This window comes from Crocodylus porosus, unplaced genomic scaffold (genome assembly GCF_001723895.1).
Source record: "Crocodylus porosus isolate Cpor-Errol unplaced genomic scaffold, CroPor_comp1, whole genome shotgun sequence".
NCBI lineage: Eukaryota > Metazoa > Chordata > Crocodylia > Crocodylidae > Crocodylus > Crocodylus porosus.
This window is the reverse complement of record NW_017728951.1, coordinates 50,667,900-50,680,604: the sequence shown is the minus strand read 5'-3', so window position 1 is coordinate 50,680,604 and position 12,705 is coordinate 50,667,900. Positions and strand designations below refer to the sequence as shown.

The following is a 12,705-nucleotide window of genomic DNA, read 5'->3' as shown; positions in this document are numbered from 1 at the left end:
ATACCTATCCACACTACAATCACATCTTTGTTTTACTTGGTACAAATATCCTTTCTTAAAATCTTCATTTGGGGTAGCCTCCTTCATTTTTCTAGCTCTCATGTTTCACTTGGTATGGAATTGTTTAATAAATCAAGTTTGAAGACAACCTGGGTAGTATTAGAGTTTTAGTTTGAAAGACATTGATGAGTAATACACTAACATACCAGAGAAGCAAGTCCATAAAAGAAGCAAGTTCTACAGATCACAGTAGAGGTTTCTTTCATGACTAGAGAGCAGACATAAAAAGGTAAGGGAACCCAATGATATCCTTCTTTAAGGTGGGTTCCTGTTTCTACTCAAGTCATTTAAAATTTTTCTTTCAGTTTCATCCAATGAAAAATTAAGCTGTAGTGTAATTAATAGGAGTCTCCAAAGTTGGACCCAAACAGTCTCACTTGAAGTGACAAGTGAAATAGCCAAATCAGAGTGATCTGGCCTGCATTTTTTCTGAGTCCCACTCAGATGCTTTGATAATACAGAGAGATACAGGGAAAGATAGGGAGAGAGACAGGCCACCTACAAATGTTCATTGCTAGTAATGGAAAACTTTGACTACTAGAAATGATTCTGGGAGAGGAAGCAGTATAAGCATTCAGCCTGCAACCATCCTCTCATCCTGCTTCTTGAGCTTTCCCAAGACTGGGGTGATCCTAGTCTGAGTAAAGTGTGAGCTGCTCCAGTCTCCCTGTTCCTAGGGAAAACACTTAACATAGGCTTTTTAGGCTTCTGGAATGGCAAAAAAAACTGTTCCCAGGGAGACTGGGGCAGCAAGGCAAAGTCCCCCTGCCACTTTTCACATGAAGGACCCCACTAAACTCCCAGTGTCCAGAAGCCAAGCTGATTGAGCAGCAGGGCAAAGCCCCCTGCCCACTTCTTTCTCTAGGGACTCAGGTAAGTGATCAGCCAGCAGGGAGTAGCTTGCAGCTGGTCCTCCCCTTCTGTGGCCCCTTTTTCCAGAAATCCAGGGAGCTTTTCCCCAAGGGTCCACTCTCCTGGTCTCCAGGAGGAGTTAAATCATAGAAATGTGCAATCATTTATTCTCCCAGGAGAAACTCTCCTGGGAGCAATTTCTAACTGGAGTTGAAATATTTTTCTCCTGGAACCACCATTTTTGCTCCAGGAGAAAAAGTTGGAACAGCCTGTATGCTTGTAGTTTCTACCAAGAGAGAGGCAATTCTCCCAGTAGAAACAGAACATCTATACATGACCAGAGAGGTATCAGTATTCTACGCATACGGAAGAAAGCAAACTACAATAAGATATTGACGTGCTGTGAGGTCCCTCAGATATTTTTCCTCTGAAGATGATACTGTGTATGGCCTTGGCCCTAAAATCCAGAGTTCATTCTCTTGGATTTTTTAATACTGGAAGATAAGTAGGATCCACCAGCCTTCTGGGAGCTGACTGTGTATGAATTAAAAGGCCTGGTTTATAGTAGTTTTCTGCATAGGGCCAAATTTTGGAATTACTCCCAACCAATTTCTACAGATCTACAGTAGACAATGTGAGCATCATAGAGGCAAAAAGAGAACAAATACAGCAGTAAAGATAAAGACAAAAGAAAATAAAGGGCAAAAGGAACCAAATGCTTATATAAATAAACAAAGGAGCAAAAACCAACAGGAATTAATAAATAACAAAATAATTAAAAGAAGGAAGGTGGAACATAGAAGCTTTCCAAAGAATATAAAGCTGAATTAAATAGAAAAAAGAAGGAACATTTATGCTAAGGTGACTTTAAGCACAGCTCTGAAATAAAAAGGCAGTATACAAGATGCACTGGAAGCTCTAACTCAGATGTTCCTTCCTGGAGAAAGAATGCTAACCCCATTCTTCCTTACTCCTTTAACCCTGTAGCAAATTATTACACAGCCCATGCCAGCTCAGTGACACTGGTCTGCTCAGTGAAAGAAAGCTCCAGTTCTTTCCAGTCCCTCTATTGCACACCTGTTCCAGACATGGAGCAGTAGGCAGTTGCAAAGTATTTGCTTATTCCTATGCATGCAATCAAGGTCTGTATAGTTTGAGTAAGGGTTTAATAAGGATATTTCACTCTTCCTGATTATGTTGTGCATATATGCCATCAAAGACATGCACAAGGATAAAAAGAAGCCTTGACCTATTTTCAAATGAAGACATATCAGAAATGGATACAGTTTTGGACAAAGACTGGAGAGCAATCAAAAACTTTTTCTACGAAAACTTTTTGTAAGAAAATTTCTTACCTAATGCCATTGAATTCTGTAGCAAATAGCCCCACTTAAAGAGCTCAGCAGTGTAGGCTGAATTATAGCCACTGGTTTTCAAAATTTACTACCTTTGTTAGTTATTTTATTACTTTATTTCAGAAAAGAGTTTTGATTTAAGTGGCTTGGAAAAGTAAAAATAATGAGATCACTTTGACAAGTGACTTGGTTGTGAGATTAGACATCCAGCCACCTTTGAGACAGTGCAATTTTGATTCCTCATCAAACTGGGAATTTCAAAAACCATTATCAGCATGTTTCTATCTCTCAGCACAACTTAGGAAAGAGCTCACTCATCAAAGAAGAACACTGGCCCTGAGCAGGAAGGGACTGAAATCTTTTTGCTGGGCTGCCATACATCATAAGAACAATTTCTTAGAAGTAAAAAAGAAAATAAGAGTTGTTACAAAGAGTTTCACTCTTTCTTTTTGTGAATCTGGGTTTTTATTGGTTTTGTTACCTTTTTCCCTTCTAAACCATACCATGTTGCCTGTGTTCACATTATCTTGATTATCTTACCAAGCCTAATTAATAATATCAGATGGCAACATATAAACCCAGGAGGAGAGACTGATAAACTTTGCAGCACCCCATCTGCTCTGTTGGATTGTTTTCCAATGCACTTGGTTTGCTAAAGAAAGAGATGAAAAGATCAATAGATAAGAAACTCAGAAGACACTTGATTTCACCTGAAGAAAATTCAAAGCCACTGAGACTTAGGAGTTTGACAGCTCTCTCTAAAATGTGTCAAACAGTACCTAAGTAGCAGCTATTTCTAGGCTTCAGAGTTAAAGTTTGGAAAAGAATTTGTCCATTTGACTTTCTCTGTAACCCAAACTTGCATGCTAATAAAGCCATTCACTTTTTAAAGATGCATCTCTTTGCGTGTGGACGGTAAAAGTTAAATATTCCATTTGTTTACATTTGTTTAAATATTTGCCTCGTACCCATGCTCAAAGAGCAAAAGAATAAAGAATCTGTGGAGGAAAAAATTGCTCATTCAAAGTGTGGAGGGAAGAAACAAATCAATGGAAGATCATTTTTCTGAGTCATCTCTAGTATATATAACCTGAATGGTGCAGTAAGTGTCATTAGCGGGCTTGGGCTGTTGTTGTTCAGCTTTGTCTCCTGATCATTATTCAGGCTAGTACCCCTGAACAGGCTACTTAAACCAGCCACTTTTCCTTTCTGGATGGCTCGCAGGGATTGGCGTCGATATTCATCCCGAGCTCTGCGTGCTTTATGACTCCTTTCTTCATCTGCAGCTTTTGAGCGGCGCACTGGATGTTGGGTAAGGCAGGGAAGAAAATAATTTGGTTTCTTAAATACAGAAATATACATATTTATTCCTAATAAATACACAATGTATCTTCAAAGAGATGGATAATTGTCTGGTAATGCCATTAGTGATTATGTATAGAAGATAAAGCAAGTCTGAAAATGTTTGAATAATAAACTAATCATCACTATGCCTTATTCTTCAGCTCATTACACAATGGGTGCAGACAGAAATGCAGCGCTTCCCCGTAAATGAGAAAGTTTTACAGGAAACATTCTGAGTTACAATGATCCCTGGACCAAACAGAAGTTCACTTTTGGTTCCAGGGGGGAGGGGAATCTAGCTGCTGGCTGGAAACCTGCAGCTGGTTTCCCCCAGCAACAGCCCGTCCTCTCTCCCAGCCTGTCCCTGTTTCAGAATGGAAGGGAGGAAAGGGAACAGACGGAGCATATTCTAGGAGTTCCTCATCTAGCACTGGAGGATGGGATGGGTGAGTTGGAGCTCCCCTCAGCCCCCCAACTCAGGGGGCTCCAATACCCCCACCTGAAACTCCAGACCAAACTCCCTCCCATTATGAAAGCAATGCAAGACTGGGAGGCAGCTTGGACAGAAGATACAGAAGCCACTGTGTTTTGAAATGTCTTCATCTAACGCTTTAGGCAATGAGGGTTCATATTTTCACCTACATGGCCATTTTTGAAGCTGTCTTCAGCCATGCACTTGTGTTAGGTCATGGCTATAGAAAACTTTCTGTGGGCAAATCAGGTGAAAATTTTCACTTCTGTCTGCATCCAATGTTATCACATGTTATAAACATAGCCACTGCTGTAGAAAACATGCCACAAGTGAAACAGTCTTATATCAATAACCAACCATATAAGAATGGGTAAAGTATTAGTTAATACTTGTGTCACCATAAAAAAGAATTTATGGCAGTGAAAACTGTGAGCAAGCAGATGTCCTAGCCCCTTGAAGTGCTCCAAGAACCCAAAAATGTTGCTGCTCCCAAAGGGGCACATCTGCACATGGAATTAATACAAGGCCATAAACTCTAGTGCTTATCATGCCACAGTTTATTGCTCCTGAGTGCACTGCTTGAACATAAGCCTGGGACTGAAGTACATTAAGCAATGTCAGAGTATCCCAGATGGCAGAGGGCCCCAGGGGTAAGCCTGCCACCCTGGGGCTGCTACTGCTTGGATCAACATGCTGTGAAGGGGCTGGCTGGGGCACAAGGGTGCTTCAGTATGAAGTTAGTCAGTAGGCAGCTGGGTCAGCATCCCCAGGCAGTTTGGGCTTGTGCCTCAACCAGCTGGATCATCATCTACATGCTGTGCACAAAAACACTCTGCAGAAGGGTAGTACTTGTGTTTACAATCACTACCCTGCTGTGGAGTTTATTAGTTTACTGCAGCTTAATGGGGCCATACATGTAGATATTGAGATGTTTATTGGAGAGCTAATTAGGTAGCATCCTGGACACGCCCAAGGTAGCTACAGTTTGTGATGATTTACATGGGAGGATGACTGTTTGCTTATTTTGTATCATGGGAATTCCCATAGCATGCAAATCAGGCTGCTGCACCCTGACTCAGGATGCACATCTGCAAGTTGGGGAACCTACATAGGAGCCACCGTACTGTGCTTACATGACAACACTCCCAACAACACCTGTAGATGCCAATGAACCAGATCATCAGTGCCAGAAAGCATCATGATGCAGCTGATTCTGCTCCAAAGATGATGTCTGTTTATAGTCAGTAGCTTATTACATAGGAAACACTTTGTGTACACGTTGGCTGCTTCATGAAAAACTTAATCTTTAACCTCATGCATTCAGATACACCAGACATACACCACGCATTCTGTTCTGGCACAGAACACGTTCCAATGTTTAATTTTCAGCATGCGTGTAGAAAAATTCAGTTGGACTATTTACACAAACAAATACACCCTTAAGTTCTTTGATAGATTGAGGTACAACAGGCACAACTCACCTGACAAGAATGCATTGCTATTAATGTATGTTTTCTTATATCTGAATTTCTTTCAAGTTATATAAAATACAAAGCAATCAGCATATGCAGAGTGTCCTTCCACCATGGGAAGCAGTTCCTAAGAGAAGGAGTACAAAATATACTTGGCCAGGGTGGCTAACCTGTGGCATGTGTGCTCCAGTTGGCCTGGGCAGCCTTTGTGTAGCACATGACAGATCAAAGAGGAGACAGGCAGCTCAGTGACAAATAGGGCAGGGAGGAGAAAGCAGAGCATCAGATCAGGCAGAGATAGCTAGGGTAATCACAGTGGCACTTGGGCAGGGTACAAAGATAATCTGTGGTGTGCCTGCCGAAAAGGACATGTCCACTGTACTGGGCCTTGGTTTATGAATATCCTGTTCATACACTTTTGAGCAGCATGGCGTTTCTCTCTTTCAAAGATTTCCTTAGCTGCCTCTTTCTCCACCTGTTTTCTCAGCTTTCACCAGCTGTTTGAATCCCAGAAGACATTTCCTTGCACCACACTTGGTTATAAAAATTAAATTTAGATTAAGGATCACTCCCCTGTTGCATCTTTGTTGTTGTTTTGCTTTGCCTTTTACAATAGAAAACATCTTAAACAACTAAAGAGACATGAAATTAATTGGAAAAGGTTGCTTGGCACTTTCACAGGGGAACACAAAAATTGAATTTCTGCAGTTAGAGCTAAAGAACCTAGCTCTATCTAGTGCTATAAAACACTCCCACTATCTGTGTTTTATATGGGAGGGAGGTGAGAGGGAGGGTGACATATGACTGTACCAACTATTGGGTTGCACTAACATGTAAAATTGAATTTCCACAATTTGGAGACTGCTACTCTTTACTGAGGTGCCCTCAAATGAGACATCCTTAACTAAAGCATTCAAACACTTCTTATTTGGAAATGTGTATAGTAAAAGGGCAAAAAAAAAAGGAATTTTTTACACCTGTTTTACATACAGTAAATTAGCATTTGACTACTGACATTAGCCAGCCCCAATTAAGATGATAGAATTGTGATCTCTCCTAGCACAGTTAGGGCTGTCTACACTACAAGCCTGCTGGCACAACTGCTAGGGTGTTAGAGCTCCTCCGTGTAGATACAGCATATGTCAGAGGATGAATCAGAGTTACAACAGCTCCCTGAAAGCCACAAACTTTGCCAGAAGAAGGCTTCTTCTGCTTGCAGAGCTGCAACCAAATTGGAGGAATTGCCAGGACAGTTACTGTAGAGAGAGTGTGATCTTTTCACATTTCTAGCTGGCACAGCTGTAGAAGTAGAAAATTGTAATGCTAAGCCTAAATCAATTCCAGCAAACTCTCAAGAAGGATGTTTCTGTCCAAAAGCTTGCAAAGAACAATTTTTCCAACTATTTAGTTGGTCTGATAAAAGATATTACATTTATGCAAAGAACTTTGTGTACTCAAGAAGGAGAGTATTTGAAAAACTTATGAGAGCTTGGACATCAATAGGGATTATTAATGTTGCCTATTTTAACTGCAAATAGTCTGCTTATTTTGTCATATTTTTCCACTAAATCACTTTTGTGGGTGTTAACTTCGTTGTAGACAATATGTTGTTCACTTATCCTATCACTTACCTTCAGTATCTATCAGTAGCCATTCCACCACCTAGATGAACAGTAAACACAATTTTGGTTTAGCTTTAAGGGCCCTCCTCATCCATGCTCTAAACTAGGGTGGTCATGGCAGGATTGATAATTGCTACTGGAGGCAGTAGCTTGATTTTTTTTTTAACATTTGCTTACTGGATGTTAAAGTTTTGTTTTGCAGTGGAATAATTTCCCTGCCTGAAGTTATTTGCGTCTTAAAAAATCATCAAAATGGGGCCAGAGGCACCAGAAGAAAATGAGCTGATAAACAGTGAACACTCACTGTGCAATTCTCAGTGTACATAAGATGTTTTAAAAAAACAAGGGAAGCTCTACAAGTATAGTGTTTTGTGTATGCCCAACATCCCTAATTCTCACATATACAAACTCTTCCTCTATAGCAATCATATCTATGGCTAGCACTGTATAGTAGAAAACTACATGCGATGGGGATGCTTATATGCCTTTAGGATTCATACCTCAAATGAAACAAGCAAAAATGTATATGGATATATCCAAATTGTGAACAACTGATCCTCACCCTTTCGAATATACTAAATTGAATATTTTCCCTCCTACTCTATCAGCTCTTCCCAGCTGCTCCACTCACAAAAGTTACTCCAAACACCTGGATTATAAAACCTAAATTGAGCAAAGGAACACTCCTAAGTGTGTTTTAGGGCACTCAGTGAAACCAGGAAAGACTAAAAGAATGAACCACAAGAAATAAGTGGCCAAGGGTTGGTCAGGAAGTTTGCAGATTTAGTAATGTCCACAATAAAAGGGCATGTGGTATCAGAAGGGTAGAGAGATTAAATTTAAATAGATTAAATTTAACAAGCAATACAAGAAAAACTATCTAGTTTCAGTCTTGTGTTTTGATGACATTGGCAGAATTCCAGTTCTGTCGACCTTTTAAATGCACCCTGCAGTTCCCACTGTAGTACTGCAGACTGTATTATTGCAAAGAGGGGATTAACAGGGAAACAGATTTTACTACTTAGTCTAGAGATGGCTGAATTTTAGTGGAAAGTGACATGATACTAATATGCAACCTTAGTGTGGCTAGTATTACTTGGATAGCTTTTCCTGTTTATTTTTTTAAGACTGTAAAGAAATCAACATTAATTGCTGTAATTATTGTCTTGGCATTATCCTAAAAAGAATGCAAAGAACAGCACTGATGATGAGCTATGATTGTAATGCTGCATGTTAAAAAAAAATAAGGGTAGACCTGTGTTACAGTTATAGCACAGCTAACATAGTTCCAAACATAATTGTCTTCCCTGACTTCTCTATTGAACCCCTGATAGGATTCTATTCCCATGATATAGATACTTCAGGCTTCCCTGTATATCTGGAAGAGACAGAATGGTAAGAAAATGAAAGTATCTGCTTCTTCCATTTCATGCAGCAATAGACCTACATTTCAACACCAATGTGGCCAGATGTATGCAAAATATACATAAGCAGGCACATGTATCATTAGGAGTCAGTTATCTGGACTACATTTTCCAGATCAGTATAAGTACAAAGCATTAAGGAAAGCAGCTTTGATTAGCCTTTTTCTGAGTACCTTGGAACTATGACTTAAAGCCTCCTCTCTCTCTCTCTTATACTTACCTGTTTTATCTTTTGTGTTTTGCAGTGTTCCCATTATGTATTCCTTAATGGGAGCTACTTGAAAATTGGATCCAACTGTATGGGTTTCTTACTGGTCATTCCTTTTGAAAGAAAAATGTATTGTGCTCTTCATTTAATCACCTCAAATACCTTCATCAGAAATGGAGGCACTATATGACACATTATATGGCGCAGGAGGGTGCAAAAGGCCCCATGGCTCACCAAAAGCATCCAGGAATGTCTTCTAGCTAAAAGAGAGGTGTACACCCAATGGAAGGGAGGGACCATCACCAGGGAGGACTATACTGCGGTTGCTTGGGGATGCAAGGGGGCAGTCAGGAAGGCCAAGGCAGAGATGGAACAGGGACTAGCTACCCAGATCAAGGAAAACAAGAAGTCCTTTTTTAAACAGATAGGGGGCAAAAAGAAGGTACTGGGTAATGTGGGGCCACTGCAAGACATGCTGGGAAATTTGGTTGTCACACCAGACGACAAAGCTAACCTATTGAACAACTTCTTTGCCTCCATTTTCCTGAGCAGGGACCAGATTAGGCCCCCCACTAGGTCCCCCTCAGGGCCCGGGGGAGGCACAGGTCAAGGGTCAGTGAGGATCTAGTCAGGAAACTTCTGGAGGGACTGGAAGTATTTAAATCAGCAGGTCCTGATGATCTCTACCGCAGAGAGCTAAGGAAATTAGCTGAGGTCATTGCGGGACCCCTGGCATGGCTTTACGAGCACTTGTTGTGCTCTGGTGTGGTGCCAGAGGACTGGAAGAGAGACAATGTGGTTCCCATCTTCAAAAAAGGCAGGAAGGAGGACCCGGGAAATTATAGGCCAGTTAGTCTTACCTCAATCCTGGGTAAGCTTTTTGAGAGAATTATTATGGCACATGTCCACGAGGGGCCAGCAGGGGAGATTATGCTTAGGGGCAACCAACATGGGTTCATTAGAGGCAGGTCCTGTCAGACCAACCTGGTGGCCCTCTATGACCAAGTCACCAAATCCTTAGATGCAGGGGTAGCAGTGGACGTAGTCTTTCTGGACTTTCGGAAGGCCTTCGACACTGTCTCTCACTCCATTCTCATTAAAAAACTAGGGGACTGTGGTGTCAACACCTACACAGTCAAATGGGTTGCCAACCAGCTGAAGGGCCACACCGAGAGAGTGGTAGTGAATGGGTCATTTTCAACCTGGAGGGATGTAGGCAGTGGGGTTCCGCAGGGCTCGGTCCTCGGGCCCACACCGTTCAACATCTTCATCAGGGATAAAAAGCACCCTGTTCAAATTTGCTGATGACACTAAGATGTGGGGGGATGTGGGCATGTAAGAAGGAAGGAATAGGCTACAATCAGACCTAGACAGGTTACAGGGGTGGGTGGATAAGAATAAGATGGGATTCAACACTGACAAGTGCAAGGTGTTGCACCTGGGGATGCAGAACCAGCACCATACCTACAGGCTGGGGAACTTCCTTCTCATCAGTCCAGAGGCAGAAAAGGATCTTGGAGTCATCATTGATGCCAAGATGAACATGGGCAGGCAGTGTGGGGATGCAGTCAGGAAGGCCAAACGCACCTTGTCATGCATCCACAGATGCATCTCAAGCAGGCCCAAGGAGGTGATCCTCACCCTCTATGCAGCACTGGTCAGGCCGCAGCTAGAGTACTGTGTCCAGTTCTGGGTGACGCACTTCAAGAGGGATGTGGACAACATGGAGAGGTCCAGAGAAGAGCCACCCACATGATCAGGAGGCACCAGGGCAGGCCCTACAAGGACAGGCTACAGGACCTGAACCTATTCAGCCTCCACAAGAGAAAGCTGAGGACGGATCTAGTGGCCTGCTACAAACTAATCAGAAGGGACCAGCAGGCATTGGGGGAGTCCCTGTTTCCCTGAGCACTACCAGGAGTGATTAGAAATAACGTTCACAAGCTGGCAGAGGGTAAATTCAGACTAGACATCGAGAGGCGCTACTTCACTGTCAGGGCGGCCAGGATCTGGAACCAACTTCCAAGCGAAGTGGTGCTGGCTCCTACCCTGGAGGTCTTTAACACAAGGCTAGACAATCACCTTGCTGGGGTTGTTTGACCCCAGTACTCTTTTCTGCCATGGCAGGGGTTGGACTTGATGATCTGCTCGGGTCCCTCCCAACCCTACTAACTATGAAACTATATTGTTGCAGGGGGATAGCATAATATGGCCCCGAAGGGGAGAAGGGGTACCCCGGGACCCGAAATAAGGCGGGGGAGAGTGAGAAGGGAAGAAAGAAAACAATGAGTTCCTTACCTGCAGCCAACAATGCGGGAATGTCAGAAGCGGCGGCAGGACCCATGCGGCTGATTAGCCATGTCTTTTTAAAACCGCCGCCAGCTGCAATCAATAATGACTGGAGCTGGCGCGGGGCGATGAAGAACGCCCCAAGAGAAGAGGAGGGGAAGAAGAACTGGAGACCAGCCAGGAGCGGAGACAAGCCTGAGTCCTCGCCCGGAGGCAAGGGAGAGGCCAGCAGCCAGCTACGAGGCTGGAACACATTCCCCAACTGTGGGAAGGAGAGCACCGAGGGAAAAGCGGCGGATTCCCAGGTTTGCAGCAGTGGAGCGGGGCACGAGGTTCCAGGGACAGAGTCCAGGGCTAAGAGACACCCCAAAGAGCGGGGAACGGAGGAAGACCCAGCAGTCTAGGTGGGAGTGGCATGGGTTAGGAGATCACCCCAGAGTCCATCTCAGCAGGGAACCATAATACAAGCAGCGGGAGGGGCTGCAGAGTCCTGGATTCTGCCAGATGGAACCACTCGGTGAGGGACCAAGCGAAGAGGGGAACCAGAGTGCTGGGAAGCGGTCTTGAGTGATTATTAAGAAAACACAGCATCCAGCCAGAGGAGTGCTGCAGAGAGAATTACACAAGAAAAGGTTTCTCTCCGGACAGGGATTCCAGACTTTAATTTGTAAACCCGAGAGACTTATAGGTAATGTTTTTCTTTTGGGAGTTTTGTGCTGAGTAGCCTATGGTTGGAGGTCCGGGTGGGGGGAACCTCAGAAAGGTTCCTGACCAACAGGGTCTAGAGTCAAGCCAAGCCGACGGAGTCGCCACCAAATATCTCTCAGCACTGCAAGGCGAGGGACAGGCCCAGGAATCGTCAGCAACTTGGCGTGGCTGGGTTTTAGGGCGAGGTGTAGGGGAGGGTGGAGCCTCGCAAAAGACCATTGCCCCTGAGAGTCCCAACCCCGGATAAGTTGAAGTAGTCGGCCTCTCCACTGAAAGTTCCAGCAAAGTCGTGGCAGGCAAGATAGGGGCGGAGAATACCGTTAAGATCAATCCGGAATAGACAATTCCAGGGACGAAGTGGCCAGCAGGCCCATACACCAGAGGCCGAGCAGTGCGAGACCTCATGTTCGAGGCCCACTGGTTGCATATATCTTACTCCCAAATTGTCCACTAAAACATAAAGAACATATATAGTGCTCTTAAGGTACCCCCTCCCCCCTACACCCTTTCAAATGAATTTCCTTTAGAAGCCCAAGGACTTTTAAAGGGAATTAACTAAAGTTATTGATTCAAGATTTGTGACATTAATTTACAGCTGGATAGCCACTGTTGTTGAGGGGAAATGAAACTATAGATAAAGGTCATCCTTGATTCCACCCCTATTAAGCATCATGATAGGCCTTCTTCAAAATTAACAATTGAAACTTGTGAAGGGGTCAAGGACCCGGGGGGCCGGGGCCAGGCAGAAAGCGGCGGAGTCCAGCCTAACTTCTGGGTGCGAACCCGGAAGTGGGTTCGGGAGCCTTCCCCTTCCCGGAACCCGGACAGATCTGGGTCGGGACCAGCCCGGAGGGATAAAAGGAGCCCCCCAATCCCAAACAGGAGGAGGGAGAGGCTCC

The 12,705-nt window shown here is 43.7% G+C and overlaps 1 protein-coding gene across 1 annotated transcript in view; it reads right to left on the bottom strand.

The window, feature by feature from the left end:
• The window catches only part of SH2D4B (SH2 domain containing 4B), a 116,829-nt gene that overhangs the window by 51,604 nt on the left and 52,520 nt on the right, over positions 1 to 12,705 (bottom strand). The window contains exon 5 of the mRNA XM_019556328.1: positions 3,358 to 3,568. Coding sequence (XP_019411873.1) covers positions 3,358 to 3,568 — 211 coding nt within the window. The remainder of the gene's footprint in view (positions 1 to 3,357; positions 3,569 to 12,705) is intronic.